The sequence below is a fragment of the Labrus bergylta genome, chromosome 13 (assembly GCF_963930695.1).
Source record: "Labrus bergylta chromosome 13, fLabBer1.1, whole genome shotgun sequence".
NCBI lineage: Eukaryota > Metazoa > Chordata > Actinopteri > Labriformes > Labridae > Labrus > Labrus bergylta.
The window spans coordinates 3,550,729-3,574,957 of record NC_089207.1 but is presented as its reverse complement, the minus strand read 5'-3'; the positions used below and the strand labels follow the sequence as shown (position 1 = coordinate 3,574,957).

Here is a 24,229-nt window from a genome sequence, read left to right as displayed (position 1 = left end):
ACCTCGTGGCAGACTTTGGTCAAAGTTTTTAGAGACTTACACAAGTTATTAATGTCTGTCAGGACCTAAAGACAATTTACACCAAAATTTTAAAAGTGTATCTGTAGAAAATTACCCTACAATTAAAGGCTTTATATGTGATTTTTTTGATCCAGCAGATGTCGCCCTTGAGCACCAGCATGAAACCAAAACAACTCGCGCTGCATTGTTGTGTTAGCATGCTAATGCTAGCGATCTTTATGATGCTGGTATCTTCACACTGCATGTAAATTTACCTGAAATGAGCGTGATCTAGAAACACAGTTAAGCAGTGAGTACAGTATGTTATTCTTCTTTTCTCTAGTCCCTCAATTAAACAACTTTTATACACGAGGGGAGGAGTCAGCCGGCCGTCCGGGCGATGTAAACAAAGTGAAGATAGGACTCTGAAAACTCTGAAAACATCACAGACAGTGGGACTCGGGTGTTACACCCATTGTAGACAGTCATGACTCACAGAGTTATTTTCAGAGGATATACTTGATTTCTATTATATTTAAGTGTGAAAAATCACATATAAAGACTTTAAGTTTGACTTTCTTGTAGGTTTTTCACATATTTAGTCATGCTTTCATATATGAGGTTTTTGTCTTGTGCATATTGACAGGCACTTGCATTCACTTACTTCTCTACATGTAAATAAACCATGAACAGTGCCAATACCATTAGACGTGAAAATATACATTTCATTCTTGCACAATAGAAGCTTAATTCTCAGGACCACTGTTCATTTTTCTGTGGTAAATGGATAAGAAGGCCATTTATATCGTTTTTCCTTCTTTTTTTTCACATTTCCAATCCCTTCTTCTTTTTACTTTCGGGTCACAGCCATGCATTACCTAAACACCTGGCTGTGAACATCTTTCTTTAAACTGTGCACTCCAGTTGAATTGAAACACGACTAATAATTAGATCTTGCAGACAGACTTCCGTAAAGACACCAAGTGGAACGAAGAAGGGAGATTAAATTAATTATATTTTGGAGAAACATGCTGGTGTAAGACAGCTCCCGCTCTGTCATCCAGAAAATTGCATTATTCCTGTTTATGGACCAATGAATTACTATGTGACTATAAATCTCATTGCTCTTTATCATTATTCATGTTTCACTGGTCTGAATGGTTGTACAAAAACTGCCTTGGGTGCTGAAAGTTTCCATGAAAAGGCAACGCCTGAAGTGAAGTGGGCGGGGCTAATGGTGAAGACACTTATGATCGTAATCACAAAGTATTTCATACAAACTGTAAACGGGCTTTTGTTTTATTTTCAAATACTCTATATGTCAAAAGCCTTACCAGACTGCGAAACTGGTTCTGCAGCAGCTTGGAGGATCGGCCCAGAGAGGCCTGAGAGGACAGAGACTCAAACGACTTGATGCGATGGGCTGAAGAATGGCGGGCACACACCGAATCGCTGCCCACGCCGATATCTGCACAGAAAGGGCAAAAAATATAAATACACCTGAGCTGGTTTCTTGCATGACAGTACCTACACGCTCAAAGCTACCTGCCTGTCTTTCATTAAAAAAAGATTCCACCCACATGCATCATAAAACACACACATTGAACATGTGTTTTTACTGACCTGCAGTCACTTTATTTAAAGCAACCAGACTGGTGAGCACCTTGGTGAAGTTCAGCCCCAGCAGCAGGTCACTGGCCTCAAACGGCTGAGAGAGAGAGGAGAGAGAGAGAGAGAGAGAGAGGAGAGAGAGAGAGAGAGATAGAGACAGACACAGGAAAGTCATCAGAAAGTGCATTTCTCTTTTAGAGCTAATCACTAATTCCTGTGAAGCAGAACTGTTTCATCACTCAGCTACACCGCCAGCACCGAGCAGCCAATCGATAACGCTCGCTACCTTTGACAGAAGCAGTGGGCGAAACACACACGCTCAGCACAAACACAAACCTGCAGCAGCTTCAAAGAGACACTTTTTTTTAAAGCTTTCTGAGATGCTAGTTAAATGATCTTCATTACAAAAGATACAAACAGAAGCTGAGTTCCCTGACCGCTTCTTGAAGAGCAGGGGAACACAAGTGTTAAATGTTAAAAATAGATGATTGGAACTTTGAATTATTCTTATTATTCATTCATCTTTCATATTTTTTGGTTTAACTTGCAATTAATTACTTAATCAAGCCTTGAAACTGATAAAAATGCCCAAACCAAGTTCAGTCAAATTCTGAATTTGTTTCTTGAACTACCCAGTCAACACTAAAAATATTTATACATCATCATCAACCTTTATTTAAGTTCTCAGAGAGATCATTGAGGGCGACCCTCATTTACAATGATGCGGAGAAAACATACATAAATGATAAACATCGAGAAGTGAGATAAAGCTACTGCAGAAAATAAAATCAATAAAAGAGCAATAAGAAGAATAAAATATATACACTAATATAATTTAAACATTTTCAGGGAGGCAGTAGTTCAGTGTATAGGGACTTGTGTTGGGAACCGAAGGGTCACCAGGTTCAAGTCCTGGAGTGGACCAAGTCTTGAAATTGGGCCGGTAGCTGGAGAGGTGCCAGTTCACTTCCTGAGCACTGTCGAGGTGCACTTGAGCAAGTCATGCTCTCTATGTATACTGCCACTTTCTGCTGTTGCCTAAAAGCTATTAAGAGGAGGGAGCTAATCACTTCAATGGTTAAAATGTTAAGTCATTGCAAATTACTCCAGTCATTTTTATCTCCATGTCAGTCTCACATAAACCCTCTTGGTGTAAAAAAAAAAACAACTTATTCATGGACTCAATGTCCATATACAGTATATGCTGTTGAAAATAGTCCCTAAGGAATACAACATTTACCAATGATCGAGTAGTTTTTACTGTGATTATGCTTTCAATTGGGTTTTTCAGCATTAACATTCACCACAAATCCACAGATTATCTAGAGGCTACAATTCAAATCAAGACAAACAACAAGCTCAGGAAAGAAAACAAACAAGAAAAGACATAAATATGAATCTTTGCAGTACTTATCACCAACTGTCACATCTCAAAGTTCTATCTCCTAATCATTCACGGAGCACATGTTGTTACATGATGTACAGAAAAGCAACTAAACAACACAACATCATCATGATGATCATCTCTACCCAATCATTTCCAGATAGGGACCCCAAATATGTCTGAAAACATTTTTGTGTTATTGTTCATTTTGTTGATCAGCTGTTCAAAAGAAGTCATCTCTCCACCCCCTAAAGCTGACTTTATCTCTGGACTACCAAAGCCTCAGCACAATCCTGCACCCCGTTATGAGGGTCCATTTCCCCCAAGGACAAACCTTTGAGGATAGGTTAGCATACACTGGTAAAAAATACCTAATATACATGATGCTGGACACTGAATTAACTCTATTTTTGATTTACTGTTATGATACATTTGACAATGTCTGGCCAAAAGTCTCGTTCCATCGCACATTCATGTAGCATATGGATCAGTGTGACCTGTTCTGCATCTCCAGCAACTATCCTCCTCCCTCAGCCCCATCCGTGACATTTTTGAAGGAGTCCATTAAATTCTTGTTCAATATTTTAAATGAAATTAAGCTTGTCTGCATGTCTCGGGCTATGGAGTACCATGACTGCACTACTTTCACCCAGGCCTCTTTTTTTCCTCCATGCCAGTTCAACACCCTCACAGTTTGGGGACTGGTGCTTTCTGAGTTCTTCAGTAGTCATTTTTATTGAACTTCAGTCGTTATTTTTATTGAACTTCAGTCGTTATTTTTATTGAACTTATGTGTCTGAAGCACAAAATAACTCCATCTTTCACCTACTAAGAGTTGGTATGTCTGGTTGGATGGCTAATCCTCTAAATGTATCATTTATTAAGTTTGATCCAGATTTAAGAAAAAGATGTGAGTTCAGAGAGCTGCTTGTGCCTATCAGACGTTTAGTGTTCCTCTGCTGAACAAACACAAAGTTATCTGTGCGTTTCTCATTTAACAATAACATATGTTCATAGCAGCAGACCATTATTTAAAAAAAAACTGACTGTCTTTAGGATTCTTTATAACAGATGTCACTGCTGTTATCAGATCAGATGAAGTCAATAATGGCTCTATGCTTACACATTCTTACTTCAGATGTGTATTGAGTTCCCACAATATTCACTGAGTGGTAAGTAAGCCTGTCCATTTGCAGGAGATAGTTTTCATTTCAAGAACACTGAACAGACTTATACACGACAGCATCAGCAAAGAGAAACCCAGCAATAGGTTTACATTGTGTTTCCTACAACCTGCAATGGTGAGTAGCTTTAGAAAAGTACTGATTTTTTCTAAGAGAAGGACCTTAGACGTTCAAAATGATTCAGTGGACTCCCTCTCTCAGACAGGATCCAAACAAAGTACTGGAGCCCACAAACCACCTCAGGCAAATTTATTTAGGTGGACTAACATTTCAACGCACTGCGTCTTCCCAAGAGTCAAAACCCTACCTAGCTATCAGCTTCTTTGGATTTATTTGGAATTCAGGAGAAACATGATAGCACTCAAAGAACTGAAATAAAGCAAATATGCATACTTAACTTAGTTGTCTCACCTCATATTGTTATCAATAATGAATAATGTTTCTGCAAATTGCATATTTTCTCAATCATGTGCAGGCCTAGTTAGATTCACTTCACATTATATCCATTACATTTAATCACATTTGACCACATGAAGTAATGAATCCCTGCATCCTTGGTTACAAATATGGTCTCACGCTTGTCATTAAAGGCTTTATATGCGATTTTTTTTGATCCAGCAGATGTCGCCCTTGAGCACCAGCATGAAACCAAAAGAACTTGCGCTGCATTGTTGTGTTAGCATGCTAATGCTAGCTATCTTTATTATGCTGGTATCTTCACACTGCATGTAAATTTACCTGAAATGAGCGTGATCTAGAAACACAGTTAAGCAGTGAGTACAGTATGTTATTCTTCTTTTCTCTAGTCCCTCAATTAAACAACTTTTATACACGAGGGGAGGAGTCAGCCGGCCGTCCTGGCGATGTAAACAAAGTGAAGATAGGACTCTGAAAACTCTGAAAACATCACAGACAGTGGGACTCGGGTGTTACACCCATTGTAGACAGTCATGACTCACAGAGTTATTTTCAGAGGATATACTTGATTTCTATTATATTTAAGAGTGAAAAATCACATATAAAGCCTTTAAGCAGACGGTTCATTGATTCATGATGATATAAATGCTAGTGGAAACGTGTCATTGCATGACATGGACAGGGCAGTGAAGTCTAAATATTTCAGGAACGAGACATTTACAATGCATCAATGACTTCCACTGCAGTAAAAGAGTAAGCCCTGGGTGTATCACGATCAGTGTCTCGTCTCTGGGAGTATGAATGGCAGTGATTGTATCTCTGTTGACGACGACGGTTGTCCTCGCGCTTCCTGTGTGACGGCTTCCGATGATTAGTTACTCTCGCTTCAGTCGTATTGAGGATGAGTGACTGTGAGATATGAGTCTCTTTTATCTTCCGCTCTGATTACAGATATGTCCCGAGGGAATATGTGAATGAATGTGTTTGAGAGAGTTTTGTCATTGGAACGAGAGAGTGTGTGTGTGTGTGTGTGTGTGTGTGTGTGTGTGTGTGTGTGTGTGTGTGTGTGTGTGTGTGTGTGTGTGTACAGGCTACTGGATGGCTTGCTGTCCTTAGGGGAGCATCCATCTGAAAGTACACTCTCCCTCACCCAACTTTACTTTAACTTGGACTAAAACTACCACCAACGTTCAGTGTTTGTTGTACTACACATGTGTCACCCACAGTATCTACAAAATCGAAAGTTTTTACAGATACAAATCAAACATGCATTCATGGAGTTAACTACTAACACAACATGCTTCGACATGTCTGCTTAGCCTCAGCATCGGAGTCAGGTAATGATCCCTCCAAGCACACCAAAGACAATAGTGCAACACCCCTCTGTGACTCATCAGGCTACAACACCAACAAGGTGAGTTACTTCACATTAGCTGTGATTGAAGAAATGAGTGTTTATCAGTCACACAGGATATTACAACCTAACACTCCATGGACACAGCATGTAATGGGATATGGTTACAAATCTGTTGCATACTCTGCAGATCCACCCATAGTTAGCATCAGAGTACGAGATTTTAGAATACATACAGTTTGTATTTAAAGTCTTTCTATGTGATTTTTCACACTTAAATATAATATAAATCAAGTCTATCCTCTGAAAATAACTCTGTGAGTCATGACTGTCTACAATGGGTGTAACACCCGAGTCCCACTGTCTGTCATGTTTTCAGAGTTTTCAGAGTCCTATCTTCACTTTGTTTACATCGCCCGGACGGCCGGCTGACTCCTCCCCTCGTGTATAAAAGTTGTTTAATTGAGGGACTAGAGAAAAGAAGAATAACATACTGTACTCACTGCTTAACTGTGTTTCTAGATCACGCTCATTTCAGGTAAATTTAAATGCAGTGTGAAGATACCAGCATAATAAAGATCGCTAGCATTAGCATGCTAACACAACAATGCAGCGCGAGTTGTTTTGGTTTCATGCTGGAGCTCAAGGGCGACATCTGCTGGATCAAAAAAATCACATATAAAGCCTTTAACAAGTGATATTTGATTGAAATAAAAAACACATTCCAGCGGTCATTGTCAGGGTGATTGAAGGTGTTTACATGCATGTTTTGTTGACTGCGTTTTCTCAATGTCATTTCTGTCTATACACACATTGTCCCCCAATTTTTGAACTATTTATCAGCACAATGACCCTACACATGCAGACAAGGCAGCCAAGTAGTTTTCTCTAACAGCCAAACAGTGAATTATTCTCCACCCGCCAAAGTTATTCACCACCAGGGCCTCAATCCAACTGATCATGTGTTTCAGGACACGGACAGAAAAAAGCCCCATAGGCAAGAACGAAGTGAAGATGATAGTCCAACCAACGCTGGATTTCTGAATCCAGTGTTCATACATACCAAGTGTTTTATCAGTGTAGCAATTAGATAAAATGAAGAAAGCTGCAGTGCAGACGTGCTGCTAATAACAACGGTTTGCATACATGAGCCAAATGCAAACTGCAAACGATTTGCATCCAAATACAAAGATGTCTTTAACAGAGTAATTCTTGCTTGTGGAAGACATGTCACTACCCATTTTGTTGTTTCACTGCTGGAAATGTTGGTTCCAGAACATTTCTCACCATGAATGGCTCAGGTTAAAGTCATTTTAAAACATGAAAAAATAAAGAGGAAATATAATAGAACTTTTTTTTTTTTTTTAAATCTAATAAATCTCTCTTTCTTATTTTACAGGAGTTTACTTTCATGTCAAAAACAATACTTTATAGTGTTTTTTTTCCAGTTTTACATGTTGATATTTAACAGCTCTTACAGACTTTAAACTATACGCTAACACTGCACTGCTGTTTGCTTTTTTCACAGGATAAATTACCTGAAATATTACGTTTGAAGCAGTATCGGAGGCATACTTTATTTGGGGAAATGGGATAGGTCTAACTTTTGTTGAGCTAATGATGCATGATAATAAATAAAAAAGACCATGCTGTTTTTTTTTTGACTGAAATGGATTTAAAAACACTCAAAACTGAGAATTTGATCAGACAGCTATTTCTTTAATTCAAACCAAAACTTGATTAGTTAATAATAACCAAGAGGAGCTGTGTCAGTTAATAATTAACAGTTGTTGCTAAGTAACAGTTTAAATAATCAAATAATTTTCCACATCTTTAGAATATAGTATCATCTGTATTCACTTTTTTTTTCATTAAAAATGACTGATTGAATTGATAATATAGATGTTAATGTAGATGATAAAAATGACGAACAGCACTACATGTTCACTCTATTTTATCTACACACATTTTTGATTGCAATGGGCTCAAAGTGTGCCATTAGTGGAGAGAGATGGATCAGTGACTACTCTCAGGGCAGACCTAGCAGGGTAAGGTTACTACTCCTGAGAGACCAGTTTGGGGTCATGGGAACCCTAATGATCACTTCCTGTGGTCAAACGCATCAGAGGTTAAAGGTCAGTAACAGCAGCTGCCTGAAGTGTCAGACTGGCTGTCTTATCCAAATGACATGTATGAGACCTGTTAAAATATGCACACTAAACATGCAGACCCAGCTAGGCTAGCATGTTGATGCTCAGCCAAACATCCAGCTTGGCTTTATTAAAAAAAAAAAAAAAAAAAGAGGTACCGCATGACTTAAAAAAATAAATAAATAAAAAGCTTCTATCTGTCTGTCCTTCTCATGTGAGCGTCCGCTGCTTTAATCTGCAGCCGCGGCTATACCTGGGGCCGGAGCCAGCAGTGCTCTGGGCCCTGGAGACGATCCATCTTTGCTGTACAGATGGTGAGCGGGAAGACTGCCATGTCCCCAACTATACTGTAATCCTGCTCCGTCCAGTCCAGTGCATATTAAAAAAAAAAAAACACTCACATTGGGTTAAACGCACTCTTGCACGCACGGATCGAAAAATACTAGGGAGTGTTTAACTCGGGGAATTTGAATATTTGTCAGCAATAAACTGAAGATTATTGCACACCGATGCCAAAACACGTCCATGTGTTGAGTCCCAAAACAAACAACAAGCTTTTCTAATGAAACTGAAAATAGATGCATTGTACTTTCCTGCTATTCCAGTTAACTGAGACTACTAAAGGGCATGTTTCTAACACTTCATATATGACAGTGCTGTCTCACCCCATCTCCCCGTCTCGCTCTGTGGCTGCAGACTCAGTACAGGGAGAGGAGGACTGGGGAAACACTGTGTTGTATTGTCAAACCAGGCTGGTTCAATGAGCCTTTTATGCACTGGCCAGCACACAGCCCTAAACTGCACACTCTCCTCTATCTGCTTTTTAGAAGTACATCACAGCAACATACCCAAATATTTCTATATCGACCTGCAAGGGTGAGGTACTTAATCTTGGGACATGTTTAGACCTTACACCTTATAATAATAATAATAATACGCAATTACCATGTTAGAACAGGACCTAGATGTTGCATAACTAAGGTCTTAGTTTGTTTAAAGCTGCATTGGGTGATTTGCTTTCATCAAAAAAGTGATTATACCATAGTCTGGTGTGATCTGGTGGTGACAATAAAGCCACGCATGAGCATGAGGACAAAGCTCTGAATTAATTAAAGGGGGGAAACAAAACCCAAAGCGTCATTTGAGGGAAACTTAACGGGCAAATGTGTCATAAATGTATGCTATATGCCTATTTTAACTTGCAAAAATGGCAGAAATGTACAAATGCCTGACCGGACAAGCCGATCTCTCTGAACCGGGCGATGGGTGATTGTTCTCGGCTTGTAGTTTACTCCTCCTCCTCCCTCTGTCAGGGGCTCTGTCCCCTCCGTGAACCAATTGTTTATTGTATCAGTGTCCTCCTCTAAAAACACGCAAACTATTCGTTTAAAAACAAGGTGGTAGTCTGTGTGGAGGAGTGTGGAATGGGGGGAAAAAAAGAGAAACAGCACTTACCTCGACGCGAAACGATGTGCAGCCCTTGAGAAACTCCTTTATGTTGCTCAGGCACTCGCCGTCGTTCTTCGGATCTGGGTAAATCTGGAAAGACGGAAACGCTGGTTAAAGTTACGCTTCCACTTCACTCCACGGGGGTTATTTTCCTTTTCCACACTGCGCGTTTTTTTTGTGTGTGAGTTAAATAGTGCTAAAAATGTATCCTCTTCATTGTACTGGTTTGCACTGTTTTTTTGTTTTTTTTTGCACTGGGGCCTGACACTCCTGGAGGCTGGACGCAGATCCCGCAGCGGGGAAGTGGAGGAGGCTGTGTGGTGTTGGGGTCGAGGGAAATGACGTCGACAAATAAAGGATCCCATGTTCGTTGTAGCCTATGGGTGCACTGGTTGTTTTTATAATGAGCTACCTCATAGAAAGTAGCGAAGCGAAGATTAAATGTGTTTTGACAAAAAAACAAAAACATTCTATCCATTTGGGTGGAAAAAATATTAGAAAAAAACTCCTCAGTTTTTAAGATACTGTTGAATTTTATCGCCTCTAAAACATTATAACCCTCATGTAGGATAGATTTGTTGAAGGTTATATTACACGGTATTTATTTAAATTGGTAACACTATAGGCTACATTTAAAACAGTACACTGTTGTGGAGTTTTTAGGCCAACATTAACATACAAGCAGTCATTTTTTGTTAACTTATAGCTTAACATAACAATGTTTGATATGGATTTTTTAATATTTGGAAACTATTTGGGTGAATCCAATTTTTTCCACAATTTTGAACATGAATCTCATCATCATGAGATACAATACAAGTGTGCAATATTAACCTTAAAAACAAAAAAACTGTGCAATTATATTATGTGAAAAATATGTGTGCAATAACCTCAGGTGCAATAAGAGATGTAGAAAGTTAGAGACAAGAAAACATGTTTATATTTTCATTTCATTGTACAGTGTTCCCTTTGTTATTTGTTTTGTATTATATATTTGCTTTAATACAGTGTATAGCTTCTGTACAGTTTATTTTATTTCTCCTTTTCTACTCTTTTTTTTCTCATAATGCTTTTCTATTTTATATATAATTTTAACTTTTTTGTAGAAGCTGACTCAGGGAGAAACGCACAAAAATTCCAATATACCTGTACTGTCCTGTACCTGTGCAAATGGCAATAAACATCTATTCTATTCTATCCAATTTAACATCCTGACCCCCTGTGGTTATATATGAATATATATTACATTTTGGCTTTCCTACACCTACATGACTTTAATTATCAAGTTTGACCTGTTGGCCTTCGTTCACTCTGGTACTTTGTTTGCCACCTTGTGCTCACAAAAGCAAAATGTACAATAATCGGTGTACATTCAAGATGGCGCTAATGCTAACTGAAACGCTTTGCACCTGATCCCTACAGGAATCTTTTTGGACGAAAGCGTCTGCTAAATGAGTTGTAGAATTGTAGACACTGCACGTGACTTTGTGACAGGTATCATACCTGACTTACTGCCTCACTACATACCTGACTTACTGACTGACACAATACCTACTGTCTAACAAATACCAAACCTTACTTCATAACAAAACTTGACTTACTGCCTGACTCCATATCTGACTTAATGACTTACACAACACCTAGCTGGCTGACAAACACTATACCTGACTTTCTGATAGACACCATACCTGACTTTCTGACTGCCATCAAACCTGACGTACTGACAGAAAGACATGATACCTGACTGACTGACTGACACCAAAACAGCATGTCCCTTCTCTGTTCATATCCCTCCATTGGCTCCCAGTGTGCTGGCATCAAATTCATACACACTGCTGCTCGCTTACAAAACAGTGACAAAAAACACCTGACCAACTTTAAAAGAAAAAGAGCCAACTCTTTCATGAACAGTTACATATTTAAAGATAATGGTGGGACTGATTTTCATGAAGATGGCGACGATGATGTTGATGTTGATGCTGATATTGATCATGATAAAGATGACAACAATGAGGATATTTAGGATGTTACTGATGCTGATTAGAATTCTCATGAGAAGCTGTCGATGTTGTCGACGATGGTGACGACACATTTAAATGAAAAGTAAAAATGCTTTGCCTCTGTGCACCGCCTGTCCTTTGCTAACGATCTCTTCGATCGTTCGTCGCTTTGGACGAAAGCGTCCGCTAAATGGATTGTGGAATTGTAGACTCGGCACATGACATTCTGAGTGACATCATACCTGACTTACTGACGTCATACCTTGCTTAATGACTGAAAGGCACAATACCATATAGACTGACGCCATACATGACTTATCGACTGACACCGTACCTTACTGACTGACACCACACTCGACTTGACAAAGTTATATCTTGTTTTTCATTCAACCTCCAAAATAACTTCTTAATTAGTAGGAATGATGTAATAGAGCATTCACACTATTGTTATCCAAATCTTTTTCTTTTTCTTCTTCTACTTCTTTTTCGTCTCCTTTTACTACTTTTACTTCCTCTACTTCTTCTACTAATCTTTTACATCTTCTACTTTTTCTTCATCTTCTACTGTTTCTTCATCTTCTACTGTTTCTTCATCTTCTACTTCTTTTACATCTTCTACTATTCCTTCAGCTGTTTCTGCTGATTCTTCTTCATTCAGCAGTGTTTTGCAAAACATTTCAGCGGTCAGCATTCCCACGCATTTTCCGCAGGTAAATGCAAATTGTCTAGTTATTCTTCCTCTACTTCCGTACGTTTTTCGCCGCGCTTCTACTCTTCAACAATTTGTGCTACTTCCACCATTAAACTATCGTCTATCATCTACTATCCGGCTTCTTCGGGACATGATGGCTATGACTTTTCACTTTTTAACTACTTTTTAAGTTATTTTACTTTTTCCACAAAATGTTTCCCCATTCAAATGAATGGGAAATTTTTCTACTTTTCCACTTCTTTCTCAGCCTTATAACTTTGGCTGTGTTCCGCCTAGACACTTCATTCTTACTTTAAAAAGTTCACATACTTTCCCACTATTTATACTACTTTCACTCATCTTGCTATCTTTTATACTTTTCAAACTGTACCTCCAACTGTTTTGTGATGTTTTTAAGTGCTTTCACAGTTTTTCAATGGGTGTGTGTGTGGTGGAATGTTCGGGGCTAGAGTGAGTGACATCATCGCTAGAGTGGGACAGAGTTCTGAGATAGTTTCAAAATCTCCCGAAGAAATTGCTCTACTGACCACAATGTTCACCCCACACACATAAATTTACCCTCAAAATGTAGGAAAACTTGTCCTCTCTCATACATTGAGTTTTCAGGACAAACAGAGCAAAGGTTTTTACACTGTGAGCTTCAAAGCGGCAGGTGGTCCAGATAAATCTCTACCTGGTGTAATGGTAAACTTCAGCCAAACTTCCCTGACCAAACCTCTTGGGACTAACTTTTTAGATCGCTGTGGTTTCCACATTTCTTGGATCCCAGACATGAAAATCACACCAACGCATTCGGCCATTTGTCCTTTTGCTCACAAAATCATCATTTAGCCACCAACTCTTAATTTAAGTCCTTGAAATGAGCACTCAATGGGGAGACAATTTCCCCTTTTTCTCATTATCTGACTGCATTTAAGCCGTCTTTATGCAGAATCTTCTACTTGTTCTACCACTTCTACTGTTTCTTCATCTTCTACTGTTTCTTCATCTTCTACTGTTTCTTCATCTTCTACTTCTTCTTCATCTTCTACTGTTTCTTCATCTTCTACTACTCCTTTAACTTCTTCTTCTACTGTTTCTTCATCTTCTACTGTTCTTCATCTTCTACTGTTTCTTCATCTTCTACTGTTCTTCATCTTCTACTGTTTCTTCATCTTCTACTGTTTCTTCATCTTCTACTAATACTTCTTCTTCTACTAATACTTCTTCTTCTACTACTCCTTTTACTTCTTCTACTTCTTCTTCTTCTGCTTTTACTACTTTTACTTCTACTTCTTGTTCTTCTTTGTAAATGCAAATTGTCTAGTTAATCTATGATATTCAGAGTTCTTTTTTTAATGTTTAACCACCCTTATCTGTTTTTCCCCACTGAACCTACAAAGGCCTAAATAACATAATCTATAAATGTTAATGGATGAAGCCTGAGTGACATCACAGTCTGTCTCTGCAGGGGGCTTTGGAAGCCCATCAGTGATGGCCACCATGCTAGAAATGCCAACTTTCAGTCAACCTAATGACAGTGCTAAGAGCTGGAGCTAAGACAGGTTTTAAGCCTCTTGAAAACCATTACAACGCGCCTGCCTGTCAATCAGGTCAGCTATGCGCCTTATCGTGAATTACTCTTATCCTTCATGAGTTCAGCCTCCCATACAGTATGTGCCTTTTTTTTAACCAGGCTGTATACATGTTAATTTCTGCAGTAAAAACAGGCTTTTTGAATGGGTGTCTATGTGACTTCCAGTACGAACTGAAGCCAGCCTCAAGCAGACACTCCAGGAAGTGAAGGATTTTGAACTTCCCCATTGGCTTAATGTTAAAACACTGGAGGTTGGCGCTTTCTAAACGCCCTGAAAAAGGCCATTTGATTTATATGATGGAGTCACTCTAAAATTACCTCAAGAACATGCAGTGCCCCCTCCCCCCCTCCCCGTTCCCCTTGAAGGTGAAGTTAATTAATTTTTTTTTTTTAGATTTATTTTTGGGCTTTTTGTGCTTTTAATTGTAGAGATGGGAAAGTGGATAGAGTCGGAAATCAGGGAAAGAAGTCATTGAAGGATACCTTTCTGACAGCTGTCATTGAAAGTAACGCATGAACACCAAGATTCCTTCAAGTGTTTGTGTCGGCGTCCGTCTGCCTGCACCTCCACACCCCCCCAAAGCTGTAAACCTAGGGGAAACACTGACATGTATTCAGTGTAGGACTTCCTAGACTGATATTTGTTGCTGTTTTCCAGCCAGCTAAACCTTTTCAATGATTAAGTAAAGCTAACACGTATCAGCCTGGATGACTTAGTCACACTGTAAATATTTCTTCATAGGCTTCTTCCATTACCACTAACAATAACAGACATACTTAATATTTCACCCACGCCGTGCCTCAGCTACTTTCCCCAAAAGCCATAACACTGTCTGACCTTGATTTTGCTCTCATCTGACTTTGGTTGTACAAAAACTGATGTGTCCGGTCTCTTTGGGTGACAAAGGCATCCTCTGCATTTTCTTAATGAGCTCTGATAAACGTGCTAGTATACCGAGACCAATAAGCTAGTATTAGACCGTTGGTGCAGCAGGAGCTCAAATGCTGCTCATTGTACTGCTTGTGTTCCAGGTTTCAAATAAGGAATCTTTATCAACAACCGTCATCATTTGACTGCTTCTTTCTTGCTAAGAAACTGAGAAAATATGGATGAATGTTATCCATAATTCCAGTCTAAACAACAAATTTGAAAACCCATCAGCTTGCACCAAAGCTGACACCTCTGTGACCGAGACAATGAAAGAAAATGGCTGTAAATATGGTGAATACAGAATAGAACACCAAGGCCTGAAGTGCAACCACAAAGACTGCGTTTTAGAGCTTATTAAATACTGGTTCATCTTTTAGTATGGTCCTAAGACCCCTCCTCTGTCGCCACCCGGTGGTGGAATGAACTTCCAAACTCCATGTGATCTGCAGAGTCCCTCTGCACCTTTAAGAAAAAGCTAAAGACCCAGCTCTTTCATGAATACCTACTAACTTAATGATGATGGTCTCCATATTATTGATGATGATGATGGTAATGACGATGGTTTTTGTTTGATAACAACGACTTATAAGATGGTTTCTATACTGATTAGAGCTCTCAAGAACTGCCCTCAATGTTGTGCTTTGCCTCTGGTCACTTCCTGTCAGCACCTGTGTGTCCAATCAGACTCAAAGCTGATCGTTTGCTCTTACTGACATTGTTCCCTTTTTTCTAGATCCTTGCTTGTGTTGTTCTTACTCTCTGATGTACGTCGCTTTGGATAAAAGCGTCTGCTAAGTGAATTGTAGAATTGTAGAATTAATACATTTTCACCAAATGTATGAACTAGCTAAAGATGAACAACGATTATATATTTCCTAGCATAGGTGTTATTGGTCCCGCATATGATCCCCGGTGATGAGACAGGTCATGTGCACCTGTCATGACCATCAGATCATGTTTGTATAGTAAATACGATGTGAGTCACTGTTGTCATTTGAAAGCTTTTATTACCTATTGTATAAAACATGCTACGAGGGTGCAATGCTTTTGCACCCTCGTAGAACTATAGGCCCGCAACATGGCTTTGCTAAATCAGGATTTACTCACTTTAAACGCAGTTTTACTAAACTCTGATTAAAATTTACTCTTCGATTAAATCAATCGTTGTCATAGCAACCAAGCCTTTGAGTTCAATGCAGACAATAAAGAAATTAAAATGTTTTACCAGGCATTAAAAAAGAGGCCCTTGTGGGGCGCTGGTGGCGCAGTGGTTAGTGCGCGCGTCCCACGTATGAAGACTGTTTCCTCCAAGCGGGCGGCCCAGGTTGGAATACGGCCTGAGGCTCCTTTCCCGCATGTCATTCCCCACTCTCTCTCTCTCTCTCTCCCTGATTTCTGACTCTATCCACTTTCCTATCTCTACAATAAAGGCACAAAAAGCCCAAAAACAATCTTAAAAAAAGAAAAAAAAAGGCCCTTGAGGCAAAATTGAGGCAAAATTGGAGAAATATGTGTTGCCTTATAGATCATGGCCTTTTATTACTCCTCCAAGATGTAGGCCTAAAGGTCTGATCAGAAGGTGAAAAACCACGATACACTATAAAGACACTTAGAGCAACAGACAACTGAAAAAGTCATGAGCTCCATAATCAACTTTTTTCTTGACGAAACAGTATGCGACTGAAGTGTGGCCAACACAGAACCAGTTGAGGGCCAAACCAGGACCAGTGACAGAACAACAACGCAATGACCGACTAATCCAGGGACCGTAGAAGGACCCTCCTCTGTATTATATAAGAAAACATGAAACTGTTCGGAAATGTGGAAAGCGCTGCATGGGTAAAAGCTTAGGTATAATCTATGTTCATAGAGTAGTACCCTTAAGAGTCCAAATACATGTATCAGCCCAAGGCATCATATAGCAGAAATATCAGTGTATGTGATGGCTGAGAAGTTAGAGAAATGTTGGTTCATATTTTCTAGTTATTTGTTTTAATGTAATTTTGCATTTTAGAGTTAGGGTTAGAGTCCACCAGAGGACAGATACATCGGCTAACTATAAGTAGATTTTCCTCTTTGTGAATATAGAATGTTCTGGTCACAATATATATAACGAATGAGTGGGATCCTTACTAGAAATCTTTCTCTTAAAGGCTTTATATGCAATTTTTTTGACCCAGCAGATGTCGCCCTTGAGCACCAGCATGAAACCAAAACAACTCGCGCTGCATTGTTGTGTTAGCATGCTAATGCTAGCGATCTTTATTATGCTGGTATCTTCACACTGCATGTAAATTTACCTGAAATGAGCGTGATCTAGAAACACAGTTAAGCAGTGAGTACAGTATGTTATTCTTCTTTTCTCTAGTCCCTCAATTAAACAACTTTTATACACGAGGGGAGGAGTCAGCCGGCTGTCCTGGCGATGTAAACAAAGTGAAGATAGGACTCTGAAAACTCTGAAAACATCACAGACAGTGGGACTCGGGTGTTACACCCATTGTAGACAGTCATGACTCACAGAGTTATTTTCAGAGGATATACTTGATTTATATTATATTTAAGTGTGAAAAATCACATATAAAGCCTTTAAGAGTAATTAGAGACATACTTTGTAGACAGGGTTTTAAGACTCTGTTTTTTTGTGTAATCAATCCATCGATCAATCTTTATTTTTACAGCACTAATTCATAACATCTCAAGACACTTTACAAAAGAGCGGGTAAAATACCTTACTCTTTGTTATATTATCTACAAGGATTAGAGAACCATGTCATCTCTGGTCAGGAAACTAAAAGATTAATATTCATATTATAACTGTATTTTTCTATATCTCATGTCTTAGAGTTAATCTGTTTTGGGAACAGATGGATATATTGTGAAAAGATATTTCTGGGAAAGGGCAGTGGCACTTAACCTGTGACAGTTCTCCATGATTTAGACAATCCTCTCAGCAGTTTGTATGTCAATAAAGCATATTAAATCCTGCTGGAATGAGATGAGCAGCAGATTTGACAGACCTTTAGATGATAATGCCACACCGATTTGGATCCCCCCCCCCCCCCATCAGGATGAGGCACCTCTTTCCCAGCTGTTTCCCATTGTCAAGCCTCAACAACAGCATCACAACAGGGTCACAGACGCTGTCTTTTAACCTAAATCACATCCTTTCATGTGTGTAAAATGGTTGAAAACATGATTCAGTTATGTCAGACAGACATTTAACGACATTGTCAGTGTGTGGTGGAAAATGGAGGAACCTGTTTTTTGCACATTTAACAGGCAAATTTCTCACGCTTTGTGTGGCGGCGGTGCAGCAGGCAGAAGAAGATCCCTCTTTTCAGGAAAAACATCCCCTCCCTCAGGTTGCTGTCTAAACGGAGCTAACGCTGGAGGTTGACAGACACAAACACTGCGCTGTTTCTTTAAATGGGGAGAGGGGTCCATCTCTTATCTGTGCGCCTTTGCAGTCAATGGCGGCCCGCTCTTATTGCTGTATCCCTGGATGATCATATTGTGTGCATCAAACGTACACTGACACACGGATAAATCGCCTAGAATAAAAAGGAGAGTTTAAAAATAAGGGCTTCAAACGATAACGCAAAAACTGTGGAGTGTTTAGACCTTGCCTACATTACACATTACACACGGCCTCCCTGCATAATAAGAACAAACCACTGGTGGATCGAATCTAATCTATTGATAAATCTAATCAATCTTTTTTTTTTCCTATTTGCTGTGTTGTCTTATTTAGAACAGATCAATACGCAGTGGAAACAAGCTCTATAGTCCCGTGTTTTGTTTTTTTTACACACGCTGACACACGTATGTGCAGCCATATAGAGCTGTTTTCGCAGACAATAACCCGAGCTGCCGTGACCTACAAAAGAAATCGCCTCATGGACCAGTGGGCAGCAAAAGAAGACCAGACAGCAGTCGGTTTTCACGGATCTGGGCTGCAAACAGACGCGCTGACTAGGCGGGCGGTTTGGTTATGCAGAGGATAGTGGTGGTGGTGGTGTTAGTGGAGGTGGGGGGGGGGGGGGGGGGGAGTGAGGAGGAGTGGGGTGTATTGCCCTTACTTTCTCCGTGGAGCCCGGGCTGAGCCGCTCCAGCAGCCTGCACAAGACCACCCCATCTCTCAGGGAGGTCTGCAGGAACGCTTCAGGATCCGAGATGGTCTTCTTCGGCGACTCCAGCACCCCGAGCGTAATCAACCACGTAACCGTCTGTTCCGCCGAATTCATGTCCAAGTCACACAACAGATCTCCTTTTTTTTTTCCAACAAAGCGGCTGTGTTTTTTTGGGGGGTATTTTTTTTTTTTAAACAGCTTACCGCCTCGGTTACGCTGTCATCTGTGCGTTAGAATAGAAACATCATTAATCCAGAACACCGATGCATGAGATGTCGATGAGATGTCTGCGGGATGCGGATGACGGCTGGCTGCTGGTGGATATTACAGCAGGTCTGGTTTCCTCCCCTGAATGGTGTGTTTTTGCCCCCCCCACCACCACCCCCTCCAACCTGGCAGGCTGTCAAGTGCGGTTCGCTGTGATGCGTTCAGGCACTGGTCTGCATACATGCGCATCGCAGCCGCCAGCCACTCATCCATTGGATGACATCACGCAAGAGGGACAAGCCTGTCCGAGCAGTTGTTGTAGGGCACTTCAGCGTGACATGAATAGACTCTCCTCTGCGTGGCTTTGCATATCCTGCTCTTTTTTATCCGTTTATTATAGCCACGCCACAGGCTATCTGTTGTTATCTGCTGTAAGCTGCGGTGGTTTGAACAGGCCTCCATTCAAAGCAGATGATCTGGCATGTCAGAAATAGACATATATATGAAATAATTACAATACATTTAAACGTGGATGCATTATAAAAATATAATTTCATAACTATGAGCACAAAACGTGCAGAAGACTTAGACAAGACATCTGGATTTGAGCAAAATGAAATAGATTCATCAAGTATGATATAGGCTACATGAGGTCTACCTTTAACTATTCATTTTTCTTTCTCATGTTATAGAAAGAAGGCATCTGAAAACTTAAAAACAATCACCTGTCCTTAGCAATACATGCAGGTAGGTCAAAAGTTCACACATGACTCTATTTTCATGAGCAGAAATATGCAGGTGGGAGTTGACTTTTGTATTCTAATCCATTGCTTTCCCCTGATATCTTGAAATGCAGCCTGCTATGAGACATTCAAACACATCTGTAAAGCTGAAACAGTTAGTCAATTAATATTTTCTATCAGAAACAGAACTTTGGTTCCGAGCTTCCCCTGTCATCCATGAAATATAACTAAAATATTGGGGTTTGAACTGTTTGAATGAGTCACCTCAGGCTAGCATATAGCACATTTTTGGTGCTATATGCACATAGAATAGAAGAGAACAGAACAGAATAGAATAGAATAGAATAGAATAGAATAGAATAGAATAGAATAGAATAGAACAGAACAGAACAGAACAGAACAGAATAGAATAGAATAGAATAAAATAGAATAGAACAGAACAGAACAGAACAGAACAGAATAGAATAGAATAGAATGGAATAGAATAGAATAGAATAGAATAGAATTACTTTATTGATCCCAAACTGGGAAATTGTGGCGTTACAGCAGCAGGTTGTCCAAACACACAATATGAGCAAAAAACACAATATTAGCAAATTTAAACACAATATAATATTAAATACAAAGTAAATAAGCACTAAAAATATCAAAACTAAGAATGGGAATATATACAACCAGGATTTAACTAAGCATTACTAGTCTTAAATATGAAAAGATTAAATGTAAATGTGCAAAAACAGAGTTGTAAATGGACAGTATTGACATGGGGAGCTGTCCAGAGCTGTGCAATGTTGTAACATTTAAAACTGTAATAATAAAGTAAGGGCAAAGTATTTACGTTTTGGACTACAGGTGGGACACCATTTTTGAAAAGGTCTTTATGTTGGAATGATTTGTTAAGAAATTTATATCAACAGATTTATCATGGAGCCTCCTCATATAACCAAAGCATTCTTCTTCCTTTATAGAATAAATGGTTTGTTTGTGTCATCTATATTTTATATGTTTGTTTGTTTGTTTGTTTGAGAGCATGTTGAAGAGGTGTTGTTAAACAAAAATTTATAATCTAGTAATGTTTTATTCTGAGGCAAAGTACAAATAAAACATTTATGATACTTGTCACACTCATGCAGGAATGACGTGAAGCAGAATTAAGATTCACTCCACATTTTGACCACAAGGTGGCGCTGTCCGCTCATACATACAAACGACATATAGGCTACAAATAAATCCAACCGCAAAGTCAACATGAAGTCAGTTTTCTACTGTGAAGCTCGAGAGCCTCTATGCAAATGGTTGCTAGGAAATTCATCCAGTTACTTGAGGAAGTGAAGTCTTTGGTAGCAAAATTAAGAAATTAAAATATGAACATATGTGCAATAAAGTATTTAAAAAAAGATTTGGAAATAAGATTGTTTTTTTTTAGTTATAGAAAAAACAAATATATATTGTGGGTAATTTCCATGAGGCGTTGAAATGAATGTACGGTTGAAATCCTTTGAACTGGCAGCATTTATTAGTGTTTATAAGTGGGGTTTTAGAATTGACATATATTTTTTAAAAGTTCATAAACACCTTCTTAGACATTGATAAGAAGACATTTATTTGAAGAAGAAAAATACATAAATTATAACTTAAGTCTTTTATTTGTTCAACATATTTGCTGTATAATTAATTATAATTCCAGACCATATATTTACTTTGGGACTATTAGAAGGTGGAAAATGTTATTGTTAATAATACCATCCATTTCAAACCATAGTCATGTTTCAGACAGAGAGAAAGTAGAAACCAATGAGTATTTATCACTGGTCTATGTAAGATATAATGTCTGATAAGGTGGGATTTTTTCCCAAACTGGCAACCCAAAAGTTATTCATTTTTAAAGCTTATAACAAACGATAACGTAAATGATAAGATAATAATTGACTTTTATAAAGAAGATTTAATAAGTTGTTATAATGACAGTTTTTGATATTAAAAAGTGGTACTTAATCCTTTATCTTTCCGTCTCCTCTACCTGCTGGAGCCTGGACCACTCACAGGATCTCCATGAGAACTAGAACATGCTGCAGACACTTGTTCTCTCTTAACAACTCTTCCTGTTGGCTGTACATAAGAAAGAGATCGGGGAGTGTGTGTGAGTGTGTGTGTGAGTGTTGTCAAGAAGGCTGACTCTTGAGGCCGGTCGTGCTCTAAACATGCTGTGTCGAGGGATGTCGTTGTGCCTTTGAGGTCCTGTCACCATGGGTCTGTAACCAAGGTTGCTACTGTGTGGCTCCAGGCATTTCTCATCATTTTACATTTCCAGTTCGTCCATATATTTAATACTGGAGCCTCTATGTTATCTCTGCTTTTATATATAAGACAAACAATAAATTCAGATTGTGCATGATAGTTTCTCTTATAGGACCACATGCTATGGTGTACCAGCTAAATACACTCAGTGATCCCTTTATCAGATACACTGCATAGGGGTGTTACTGTTAGCTTCCTGTTACAATATCCATGTGCCTCAAGTGACCTCATGAAATGTCTTCTTTTATATCCGACCAACAATTGCAAACCCAGATACTCCACTACTTTAATATAAGATCAATGAATGCAGCAAAACTTCACATTTACAGAACAAAAAATATGACATCATTAGCCTCATCATTCGATAGAAATATAACTTCCAATCTAATCGTTTCCTAAAATTGTAGCACATTTACAATTAACAGTAAGATTTAGTTCAAATTAAATACATATATAAATAATAATGTGACGTATTGTTATAGCTCTGCATCTGCATAATGCAATGCAGTCCTAAACAGTGTGATGCTTTCATTTCCCTTTTTTTCTTTTACACTTCTTGAGATTTTAGTTTGACTAATTAGGCTAAAAAGAAAAACTTTGCTTGTTAGGGTTTTGTTTTTTGTGAAGCTGTTATCCAGCAAGAATGTCTCACTTCAAGGGTCACTTAATGACAATGTCAGCACCCTCAAAGTAAAAAACATGTCAGGGTTTTTATCCTTCGTGAGAGTGCAGGGCTCATCTTACCAAAACAAGTCTACGCATCAATTCATGAGGAAAAAAAACATCAACTAAACATGCAGTTTGAAAAGCCTTCGCCCTTTGAAGCACAGAAAGGTAAAAGCCACAACTTCTCTGTGCACACCCACGCAAACACACAAACAAGATTGATTACTGAACTAAGAAGAGTCACTGCACTGAAGTTTGGTTCAACACAAAGTTAAAACGAGGTGACTAACTCTGTCATTTATCCTCTGAGGGTGTCAAACCTCAAAGAAGAAGAGGTAATAAAAGTAAACAAAAGCTTTCACATATCCCTTTTTAATACTACAGATGAAATGAGTTACTTCCTCTTAACTTAGAATTTACTTAAGTCAAATAATAACTGCATTTAAAATAATGATTTCTATGTTTTTGCCTGCAGCCAATCACCTCAAGCATTTTCAGTTGAATGCAACCTATGATAAAAGGTTTTATCCAGTAAGGCACTCCATTCAACATATTCACCCAGCATCCTTTTCCCTCTGACATCACGCTCACACTGAGAGCCCAAAATTCAGTACAAAGTTGGGAATGTGATTAACATATGACTCATCTAGATTAACTGAAAAGACAAGTATATAGGAAAGATCTAAAAGGGAAAATATCAAACCACCTTTTGATCGTCCATTACATAGGCAACGATAGGTCTGTCATAAAAGCTAACATTAGTTCTCTGGTATTACCTTTAGCTCGCCTATATAAACAAGGAATAGTAAGTACAGTTAGTAATATATGGCCATATTTTAAGGTTAAACAACATATGTAGTAGCTGAGATACAGAGCTAACTTATATTTATTTGATCAAGCTATATTACTGTAAGATAGGAACTAGGGCTGAAGAATATGTTATTGTTATTTAACTGTTATATGAAACATAATTTAAGCAAAAGGATAGTCTGAATGCTCATTTTAGCCATTGCCTAATAACGACTTCTCAAATATGTTTATTAAGCTGGAATGTGGACCGATGTCTCAAATCAATGCTTTAATATTCCAAGCTCCTCGTGTCTGGCTTTACCTCCCCCCCCCCCCACAGGAGCCATCGAGCTCAGAGAGACAGCTCATATTTTATCACGACAAGGCAAAATCCATGCAACCCAGACCAGAATACATTAAGCAGAATAATGGATGGACTAGACGAGAGCACAAGGCCGAGATGTAGGAAGGAGATATGATCAGACATACTGTATGTTTTCTGAAGAGGGATGGCCTGTAGCAAAAAGACAACAAACAGCCAATAAAGCTGCTCTGTTACATATGACATTACATGTAAACTTTGCATGTTATATCATTTTTCTCCGGATGTCAGAGGCACGATACA

General features: G+C 38.9%; 1 protein-coding gene across 2 annotated transcripts in view; it reads right to left on the bottom strand.

The window, feature by feature from the left end:
* arhgef7a (Rho guanine nucleotide exchange factor (GEF) 7a) overlaps positions 1-19,258 on the bottom strand; it is a 34,992-nt gene extending 15,734 nt beyond the window's left edge. For both annotated transcript variants that reach the window (XM_020648367.3, XM_020648369.2), the window contains exons 1-4: positions 18,851-19,258; positions 9,556-9,639; positions 1,624-1,708; positions 1,335-1,468 (exon numbers count right to left, since the gene is read on the bottom strand). In XM_020648367.3, the coding sequence (XP_020504023.1) occupies positions 1,335-1,468; positions 1,624-1,708; positions 9,556-9,639; positions 18,851-19,015 (468 nt within the window). In that variant the 5' untranslated portion in view covers positions 19,016-19,258. The remainder of the gene's footprint in view (positions 1-1,334; positions 1,469-1,623; positions 1,709-9,555; positions 9,640-18,850) is intronic.
* Positions 19,259-24,229: the final 4,971 nt, after the last annotated feature.